General features: G+C 47.0%; 1 protein-coding gene across 1 annotated transcript in view; it reads right to left on the reverse strand.

Annotated features, from left to right (window-relative positions):
• Positions 1-10,613, reverse strand: part of PPP1R14C (protein phosphatase 1 regulatory inhibitor subunit 14C) — a 51,165-nt gene extending 40,552 nt beyond the window's left edge. Inside the window, exon 1 of the mRNA XM_035538966.2 lies at positions 10,353-10,613. Within this exon, the coding sequence (XP_035394859.1) occupies positions 10,353-10,613 (261 nt within the window). The remainder of the gene's footprint in view (positions 1-10,352) is intronic.
• Between the last annotated feature and the right edge of the window lie 317 nt (positions 10,614-10,930).

Raw genomic sequence — 10,930 nt, forward strand, 5'->3', positions numbered from 1 at the left:
TGTGAAGATCTGTTTCCCTTTCAGAAGGAAATAAAACTCATACAGAGCTAGCTGAGGTTCCTAAGCACCGACCTAGCACTTCAGAGGAGCCCTGAGATTCATCAGCAGTTTTCTCCTTCAGTCAGACCACAGTGGTGTCATGCTCTCCCAGCGTGACACCTGACAACCTAGGACCATCTTAGATCAAATCTGACAGATTGACTGCTTTCTTCTAAGAGTGGAGGTGAAAAAGACCCAAGGAAGAGAGTTTAAGAAAACATTTCAACCAAATAGGATCAACACCAGGCCTTTTGTGCTCTGGGAATTTAGGCTAAACAGCAGTGCAATTAAGCAGGTTTGCCTCTTGGGGCACTTCAGGGATTAATTACTCCATCAAGACGCCTGAGAGAACACAAGGATAGAGCACGTGAGATAATGAGGCCTCTAAATAGCCCTCCTCACCTCAGCTTCAATGGCCTTGCAGAAACCACCTGTTAGTTTCCAGAACTCATTTTCTCTACACTGAGAAGTTGTGCATAAATTGTCTTCCACCATCAGTCATACTGGATGGGTACATCGAGCATCACACAGTCATGGTCTTCTCACCACATTTTTGTCTGACCAGTCAATTAAAGCCTTATTGGTCAGAATAGAATAACAGACGGTTTTTCAGGGCCAGTATTTCTTCAGTCAGAAGTATTAGGTCATGCCAGATTTGACATGGTAGACAAGAAGCCTGTCTTCTGTGGGGGAAAACTGTTTTATTGAGTGGAACCAAAACAAATGCTCTCACATTCCACAGAATCCAGGAGCAACGCAATCCTGTTGCAGAAATTCAGTTGGCAAGAGACCTGGAGAGCTTTCCGTATTCCGTCAAGTGGTGGCTGGGCATAGCAGTGTCCTCTGCACCGTGATGGCTGCTAGACCTCCCTCTGCCTCCCCCCAGATACTAATTTTGAGCTGAAGATGAGCCGGGGCCTTGCAGTTGATGCGTTTTGGCCTGGGTCCACCAGCATCAGGAGGCATCAGCAGGAGTTGTAACATGCTCCAAAGCTGGCACTCCTCTTCCTGAGGGGCCAGAGACATCGGTTAGCTCCCTGGGCAAGTCCCCAGACTGCCAAAGATAGAGCACTGCCTGAGGAATCTTTAAAATGAATTTGTTAAACTGCTTCAGATCCAGGGTGTGGAATAATCTGCTGTGACTAGCCCACCCGGGACAACAAACCCCAGGAGAAGGGAGCCAAAGACCGTGTGGGTCCACTGTGTGATCCTGCTGTTCCTTCTGCCTGCCAGTTCCCAAAAATGTATTTTGGCACATGGCCTTGCCTTCTTCTACTTGCTACATTCAAACTACTACTTGCTACACGCAAACTACCAACCCAGAGTAAGAGCTAAAAAAGGCATCGTGACATAAATGTTTCAAGTGGAAATCTAGCAGCAACTTAAATAAAATGAACAGAAATAAGTGTTCAGAGATGTACTGAAAAGGAGGCAAAGGAGAGAGGTTGTTGAGGTGTTTTCTTTTATAGAAGTGGTCCTAGAAGCCTCCACTGCAGGCAGCCTGAGACAAGGCAGCCTCCAGATTACAAAGAGAAGGACTGGCCCTGCTTCCTCATCTAAGTATATTTGGTGGTCAGAATTACTTCAAAACACTACAGAAAATCTCCTCCGTTTGGTCTTGACAAGCAAATAGCAGGTGGATACCTACAAGCAAGTCATCTACTAGTGTGTTTAGCTAAAGGTTTAAACTCGTCCTGCAGGGACGGCTGGACTAAGGGCTGAGGTGTCTCTGGCAGCCAGTCAGCAACTTCCCGCCTGCACAACTCCCCACAGTAGTTTCTGCACTCCGAGAGGAGTCGTTTTTTATGTTAAGAGGAGGAATTCAACCACAAACCAAGCTTAGGAAGTTTTGTTAGTTTTCTTGGAGAGAAGACTGGGCAGGTTTGCCTCAGTGCACCTGAAACTGGAAATACACCGCTTGACAAAAGGTCTAAAACAGTACAGTTACTAGCAGCACAACAAAACCAAGAAGAACCAAGAATTTATTCCAGAACATCTGGAGCTCTTTTCTGACATAAATTGCAGTATGTGTTTCGGGTATTATCTTTCAAAATGTAAAGCAACCAGTCACAAAATCTCAAGGAATTCCCTGTGCTTCAAGTAAATGCATCAAAATGTTATAATCAGTCACCTAAAGAAGAACAAATCATTTGTACTACGCTAGAGTCAATTCACATATATATTTCAAAGAAGGCATCACTCAAGTGCTGAAATCAGTTAGGATCTTGAGCAGTTAACATCATATATTTTCCAAGTATTGCTAAATTAATTCTATGAAATATTAGTGAGCACATTTCTCCTGCAGTCTGCAGACCTCTAGCCAAGAGGCAGATTCTGTTGTAAGGTAATAACTGACCTACAGCAGAGTCACTGCCTCGATACTTCTGCCCCTCTCCTGTGGCCATCACTTGACCCTCGTGATGCTCAGAGTAAGGACATGATAAAGTGCATTTACAATCTGTTTAAACTGTACCCGAGTGAGAATCCAGACAAAATGCCAAGCAAGCACAAGTCTTTTGTCTACGGCCTTCTATAATTTATGACAGAAGTGTGAAAAACCTGAGTGCCTGACAGGTATACTTACGAACTTCAATCTGGAAAGAAACATCATATAACTGAGTTTCTCCATTACAAGATGGCATCAAATGCAAAGAGCTTATCTATAAATGAAAAAGCACACTCCCTGATCCAGGAGATCCTTCCCAATTCTGTGTCCTAGGAAGTAATCCTATTAAGACAGTCTGATACGAGGTTTTTCATTAGGCATTCACTGTGCCATCATTTGCATTTATCAAGTCCAACACACGGGACTGAAGTGTGTGATCCCATTGTTAGCACCACACTCAGAATGGCGTTCTCCATCCAAAAGTTTTGTCACCTGTAGATTAGCTCCCACCGCACAAGCTAGCCATTTAGACACCTGTCATTACATCTCTTCAAAAAGTGCTGTCTTTTGTGCTAGATTTGCTCCACGTACATATTATATGCTGAATTAAATAAGCTATCAACATTCTAATAATTAAAGATCTATAGTACACAATTTTTCTCTAGGTTCAGATCTACTAGATCTGCACTGCTGATAAATATCACGTATATTAAAAAGATACAAGATGCCTTCTGGGGCTGTGATCTGTGTGTTCCTTGAAAACAGTTTAAGATACTGTGTTGAACTGGTTCCTGGAATAGATACCATGCTCCTTCGGGGGAAAAAACAAGGTAACAGTTCTGCTATTCAAATGTGAGCCTCAGAATTAAACACTTATCACTTCAAAGAAGATTTGATTTGTTTCAGTGTGCACCTCTGCCCAAACCATTCTTCGTTCCAAGATCTTTAACGCACTAAATTTATTCTACCTTTGAAATACAGTCATGCTGCTGCCGTACAGACTGCATAAAATTAAGATTTTATCCTCCCCCCCCGCCCCGGCCCTTCTCCAACATTAATAACTTCTGGAAATCTTGACTCAGATAATTCCACGTGTCACACTGGGGGGCAGCAAAAGAAACTGCCAATGTTTTATGACAGGCAGCCAAATGTTGCAGTGACATAGATGGATGGCCATGTCTAACCTACTCAATTTGTGCTGTCAAATAGAAGTTTCTGGAGTTAGATAGAAGGAAGGAAAATAAAAAGAGAAGGGAAAAATGAGAACTTCGACTTCTTATACTGCAGGCAAGACACAAGTCTGCTGGAAGAATGGATTGATGTTGCTGCTGCTTTATCACCTGTGGTGACAAGAGACAAGGTGACCATAACTCAGACTGAATCAGGTTAGAGATGCGATAGCCTATTTTTTTTATGAGCATTTCCTGTAGTCCCAGGGAACTGCTTCACGCAGACTATATATAGTAGCATGCATTACAAAACTGCCCAGGGTTTTTTTGGTTGGATATGGGGACAGGTACAGTGCCTTTTCAAGTGAATGGACATCACCTAATCTAAAGGGAGAGCTACAAGAATGCATGGATCAACAGAGGAGTAGTTAAGGCACGCGACAACCCTAATTTCAGAAGTATTGCATAGTTAAGTTCTACGTCAAGTAGAACATCTTTTTATTTAGATACGACACCTACTTAGAAACATTCACCATGCCTTTTAACAGGAGGCAGACGTGCCATGAAAGACGAATCTTTCTCACTTAAACCGGGCTATTTTTGTTTCAGGCACTTGGTTTTATAGCAATTTAGATCAGCTCTAAACATGCAGAGCTCTGAGAATAACGGGGGAGACCCTCTTCTTTCCTGCCCTGCCAGAGTACAGGGGTAGGAGGCAGTGCAACGAGTCCCACGTCCTGCAACAAAGCTCAAAGTAACCAGCTGCCAGCTATCTAGGGACAGATCATCCACGCTGTAGTTTGTGCTGCAAGTACAGGCACATCCAGGGTAGACTCCAGTCCAAAAGCAAGAGCTTGTGATGAACCTGAGCGGGAGAAAAGGGTAGATAAACGATCCACCCCCTCCCCACTTCAGCTGTTCGTTCACTGCATTATTTGTAGCAGTTTACAACTTATTTTTTATTTTTAAATCCACCGTTTTTCCATGTTCTCTTCCACCCCCTCCCCAGTCCCCACCCTGGTTACCGTGGATAATCAAGCACTGAGTGTATGTAAAGCAATTTGCCTGAAGGCAGAAGAGTCTGTAGCCACAACGGTTGGAAGATACTGTTTATAAGAAGTGTAATTATGAAAGGTGATGTAAGCAATCAATTATTTCTTTGCTTCGTCATAAAACCACCACACCTACCCCTTCGGCAAAGAGACCAGTTCAATCTTGAACAGAGGGAAAGGACAAGGCTTGATATGGAATAGCTGGTGGAAGATTAAGATTTATGTTGTAAAGCTTCTAAATTACAAGTCAAAAATATCGCTGCTACTTAAGATAAAACAATGAACCATGACATTCAGGCTACACAAAGCTCAAGTGGTTTGAAAAATAATTTTCCCGGACTCCTTGAGATGTAGCAAAAATTTTGCATTCAAAAAGGAGGAAGGTAGCTGAATGGTGGTACATTTCCTTCTAGATTAGGGTCTTCAGAACCTCAAATCAGAGCTTAAACTGCACATTTAGAGACAAAAGGCTCTGGCCTCACTGCCAGCAGGTGCTCAGCACCCTCGCAGGTACTTAAGCCCATTCCTTCTCTGAAAGCAGCAGCATGCATTTTACGAGGGTTGTTTTACAGCTGCAAGCATTTTATAGGCCATTTTGAGCTTTCTATTTTCTACTCTTGGGACTCTTCAAATACCTTTCCATGGTTGCTACATGATTTGAGAAGCCTTTGCTGTTCCGGTGTTGCCCATATCCTTTGGAGGTCTCTGATGATAGCAACCCTTTGACCTGCTCTGGTTGTTGAGCAGCATCCCTGCCCTCGAGAGAGTGCTCCGAGGTTCATACTGTGGAGATCAGGCATCGGTAATAAGCATCCAAATGAAACAAATACAACCAGAAACAGAAACAATTTGATGAACCTCTAAGTATACTCCAATGCGTCTAGACTGTCATACTCGTTTTCCCGAAGAAAAAAGTCATTTATTATACTTGCTACTGACATGCTTCTTTTTAAAGAACAGCTCCAATTCTCTAATTCTCAGACCCCCCTCAGTCTCTTTCCACTTCGGATCCATTTAGAAATGAGTTCACACACAATTACCATTTGTGAGGTCTTTGTCCAGGTTAGAGGAAGTCTATTCAAAGAGTCAGACAGTCAGCGAGTTTGTTGCCGTGGTGTTTTATTCAGTTGATTTCCTTACAAACAGCTTTGTGAGAAATGAACAATAAATTTCAAACATTATCTCACAGTAGCCTGAAGAATAAGTAGTACCTGATCATACCATCAGGTCCACATTACTGAACGGCAGCCTCAGCGGCATACTAAGCAGGCTGTTTTGGACATAATGGTGGGTTTGGGGGGAAAAAAATAAAATAAAAATAAAGTGTTTGGCCCTTGTACTCAGTGTTCTTCCAAACCCGGAGCAAAACAGATCACCAGTAGCCATGGCAACTGCCTCAGCTACACAGGACCTGCGGGCACGCCGAGCCACTGACCGCTGGCAGGATGGGCTGGAGACGGTGGTCCACGCTGTGCAGGAGGGCAGTGCGAACACGAATACAGTCCCGAGTAGCTGGGAAAGAAGCAGCTGCAGTTGAGTCCATCACCTCGCAAAACTTGCCTGGGGTACCCTCTACAGCATCTAGTCGTTCTGCATATGCAGCACTGCTCCTGCATCCATCTGTAACTGGATTCAGTACTGAAAATACATTTTGGAAAGAGTCGAGGCAGCTACTTTCCTCAGAGGTCAAGGTTAAGTGACTAGTGCCCCTCTTGCAACAATCCATCCTTCCCAGGAAGCCTGGCACGAGGCAGACAGCACACCTTCCCGGCCACCCTCACGCCACCTCTCACACCCTGCCACCAGCTCTAACACTGCAGCCAAAACGTTTGTGTGTGGCAGGAGGGGAGAGGGAAGGCCAGGAAGTTTCTGCTTTCGCGATCTGGCTCTTCAGCCTAGATAAGTAAGTGCCTTCCTCTTGTTTTCTCCCATCTAGCACCAAGCAGTTCAATCTCAAGCACCTACAGACCGACAGACTCCCCGATGCAACGCTAGGCACAAGCTGCTGCTGTTAGCACATCCCAGCGGCTCCAGGAAAACAGCCAAAGAGGGTGCTCATCCACAGAGCACCCAGGGGGAGATCAGCCTGTGCAGGAACAGACTTAAGGGCTCCCTTCCCTCCCATTTCCCTCCAATAACCTTTTTTTTTTTTTTTTAAAAAAACAAACAGCGGCAATGTCTGGCCCTGCCAACATGAAATCCCTTACCCAGCGCAGGGCTTTATGCCACTCCTGTCCTTGCAGTCCCCACGTATCAGGAAGTGGAAGAGAATCCTATGTGACAACAATCCTCAGTTTGGCACAACCCTGGGTCTGGCACGGCCCTGTGCTCTGAAAGAAAATGCTTGAGGGGCTTTTGTGGGCAGCTCTTCCAGTTGTTTTTGCTTGTGTGTTGAATTTTTAAACATAGAATCCCACAATAAGTGTATATTGCCCTGCAACAGAGAAGGCATAAGCTTGAGCGTAATTTCCCTGTTGCTTCTAAACCAAGATCATATCCCAAGCACTGATATCCATACATGATTAGACACACTCTCATAAAATAGTGGATTATCTCAGCTATGGTCAGCAACAGCTCATACTAGAAGAACAGTTTACCTCCAACTTTTAGAATCCAAAATCTGAGGGCTCGTTTGATTTGACCATCCATGCCTCCACATGAAAAAATATTCAGCAACAAGCCCATAGCACAGCAAAATCTTTCTTCGTTGTTTATTAATGCTGTGTAAAGTCCATATGTCTGTCCTCCATGCTCTTATTCCACCAGCATTCTGCCATCTATAGCAAATGCTGTACTCGGGGGTAGGCAGTATCTGAGCACAGTGATGTACTTGGAAAGCAGAATAGTTTCTGGGGTCAAATCTAGTAGCTTTTTCCATATATAAAGTTGTACAAGTTTGGTGGGAGCGTACACTGCAGATCCTATACCTGGAAAACCAGGCTGTCGTCACTTACATTCTGACATACAAGTTGCAAATCATTAATAGTGATGATGCAAGTTGTGCTGTGCAGTGTTATGCAGCAATTCTTAACCAATAATGAGTTTAGGCCAAAACATGAAGCATCCTTAGAGAAACTATTTTTAGAAACAAGATGCGTAGTAAAGATCAACAATGAAGTCAGTTCAAGTCCTGTGATTAAGGCACTGGATTTTCAATGCCCTAATTTGAGACTGCATCCTCAGTTTTAGCATTCGTAGAAACCAAAGTGAACAGGTTATAAAACTTCATTTTTTAATGACAGCAGCTCCAGGAGCAAACAGCCAGACTGATGCTCACCTGAAGCACTTGTCCTTAGTACATTAGCCTGACAGATTCTGGTGCCAAATGAATCCTGCTTACGAGTCTCTGGTCCCACTGAAGTTTACTGCTGTGGGAATCCTTCACCATTCCAGTTGGTCTTTATCCCTAAACTCTGCTTCACGGGGAAGCAGCCTTTCTAAAGCTGATCTTTGGATGATGTATGTGTGGTCAGCATCAAAAACAGTCTCGAAGAGCTCTTTCTAAACTACATTCCCCCAGCTCCATTACCTGATTTGATATTTATTTTTTAAAACTAAAACCTGTACAGGTAAAACCAAGATTCACTTGGAAAAGAACACAAGCAAACCTGTCTCCTTACTTCCCAACCTCATCTCTCAAACCTTGTCACCAAGCCAAGACATACTCACGACCACATAGCTGACTTAACTTGCAGGTACTTGAGAGACTACGAATACATGTCTAGCTTTGAATAAAGGCAGTCTTTCTGTAGGTGTCCACTTACTGATAGATCTTGGCATAATTCAATAGAAAACATTATTTAAATGGAATAAAAGTGGGTAGGCAACTACATGTACTCAGTCCCACAAAGAGACGCCCAGGTCTTTTTGCAGTCTTTCAGTATATGGCACTGCGAGTGTCCTCTACTTTCTTATTTCTGTTCTTCCCAGGAGTGGCGTGCACTGCTCTTTAGAAGAAGCTAACACCGGTTAGCTCTTTCAGGTTTAGAAATTTTATGGCTATTTCTGACATTCCAGAAGATTTCAGGCTGTTTCAGAACTTAAGCGTCATCACATCGAGGAAGTCATGGTAGATCTTCCAGAGGTTGAAGCGAGCAGTCCCCAAGCTGTCCCCCAACTGCCGACGGACAGTTACTAACTCTGCCTAGGTGATTTTGTTTCTGCACGAGAGCTGCATCTGTAAGCCTAGAAGTCATTCAGGCAGATTCAAGCAAAGCATCTTACATTAAATCACTATCATCTTTACTCACTACACACAACATGCATCTTCAGCCTAATGTTGATAGCACGTTAATTATTTGACCTTTTCACTACTGCCATCGGTGTGACACTGGATGGAGTTCCAGCACAACAGTAAAGAGCCGACGACCTACACATTTTGCCCTCAACCTTCAAAGCTAAAAACGTTTTCACCTGTTGTCTCAAACCATTTTTTTCCACTAAAAGACATCTGAGAAAGCAAATCATCAAAGAAAGCTCCTTTTATGCAGCCATATACGGTCCCCATCTCAATGGAGAGCCCCCCATCTAATGCAGACCTCCTCCTGTTCCAGTCAGAGGTGGCAGCTACGATAAGGAAAAGACTAGAGGATTTATTCCTCAAGTGTTTCCACGCAGCAAGCCAGTTATTTGAATACTGTGAAGAGCAGCAATAACTCCTCTGGACCTTGGTTTGGTCCCACGTACGACACGTTTTTTTTTGCGTAAAGACCAACTCCACCTATATGTCAAAAGCACACAACACGTTGCCCAAACAGGCCTCGGGGTTACAGCAACGTGAGTCAAACAGAAGCAATAGGTGCAGCAAGCCAGCTACTGACCACGTTATCGCTTCATGCAAACACAAATCCACCAGCTCATGCAAACCGATTTAAGTACTTCTGGCCCCAAAGAAATCCTCACAGCCTACAGGTTACACAGCCTAATAAATCAGGAGGCTGCAGAGGCAAGTCGCACCAAGACGAAGAGCAGCAGCTGCTTATTTTTAACTCGTCTATACCCTTCCTCCCCTTAGTTCACAGACATAAATAGTTGAGGAGGTTTTAACTCGTCACGTGCGCATTTTTGGTGAGGGCAAGTCCATTTCTGGCAGATTTGCTGATAAACTGGTTCTGAGATAAAAGGGACTTTCTCTAGGCATTTATTTGGGTTACGTGCACGCTGGCTACCGAGGCCTGCGTACTTCGGGCTCCCCGCGCACACCTGGGGCCCTGCCGAGCCCGTGCCTGCGTGGCGCAGCGGGGCGAGCCGCGGGGCGAGCCGCGGGCTCCAGGGATGTCGGAGCTGCCAGGTTCGCCAGCGGCTCCACCAAACCCCGCTCCGGATGGCTTTATTTAACGAGGGTGGGTGAGATCAGCCGGTGGCAAAGGCGGGCGAGACCCTCCGTGCGGACTGAGCACCTTGATCCTTTACAACAGCAAATACCGGGGGTGATACCGTGGGGACCGGAAGGTTACGCTGCTGATGGAGCTCTGTCAAGGCGAAGCACCGGCGGCTCCTCGCCTCACCGCACTAGATAGACATCATCCCCAATTCCCCTGCATAACGTCGACAGCCCCCTGTCCTCCGGCCCCCCGCAGAAGCGCACAGACTCCGGCAGCGCTCCGGCAGGGCGGCAGCTCCCGAAGCCCCGCCGCCCACCCGCGGCACCCCCAACCCCGGGGAGCGCCCCCCCGGTAGCGGAGCCCGGCCCGGGTCGCCCCGCACCTCGCAGCCGTAGAGCTGCCCGAGCTGCTCCACGATCCACTCCTCCAGCACCAGCCGCTTCCGCAGCTCCTTCCGATCGTACTTCACCGTCACCTTCCCTTGCTGGTGCCGCCGCTGCTGGACCTGAGCCGCCGCCGCCACCGCCTCCTCCCGCGAGGAGCCGCCGCCGCCGCCGCCGCCGCCGCGGGGGCTCTGGAAGAAGACGCGGCCCCCGCCGCCGCCGCCCGCCGCCGCCTCGCTGCCCCCGGTCGCCACCGACATGCTCCGCTCCGCTCCGCTCCGCCGAGCCCAGCCCAGCCCAGCCCAGCCCAGCCCCAGCGAGCCGCTACCGCCGGGCCGCCGCCGGTGGCGCGTCTGCCTGGCTCCCCCGCACCTGCCGTTTAAAGGCGGGCATGGCGCGGCGCCTCGGCCGGCCCCGCCGCGGGGAGGGAGGGACGCAGGGAGGGAGGGAAGGAGGGAAGGAGGGAGGGATGTGCCCCAACCGGGGCGGGGACAGCGCCGCCGCCGAGGGACGGCGCGGCTCGGCACGACTCGGGTTGGCGCGGCCGGCCCGGCTCCGAGCTGGGGCCGGGCAGCTG

This window comes from Cygnus atratus, chromosome 3 (genome assembly GCF_013377495.2).
Source record: "Cygnus atratus isolate AKBS03 ecotype Queensland, Australia chromosome 3, CAtr_DNAZoo_HiC_assembly, whole genome shotgun sequence".
Classification (NCBI taxonomy): Eukaryota; Metazoa; Chordata; class Aves; order Anseriformes; family Anatidae; genus Cygnus; species Cygnus atratus.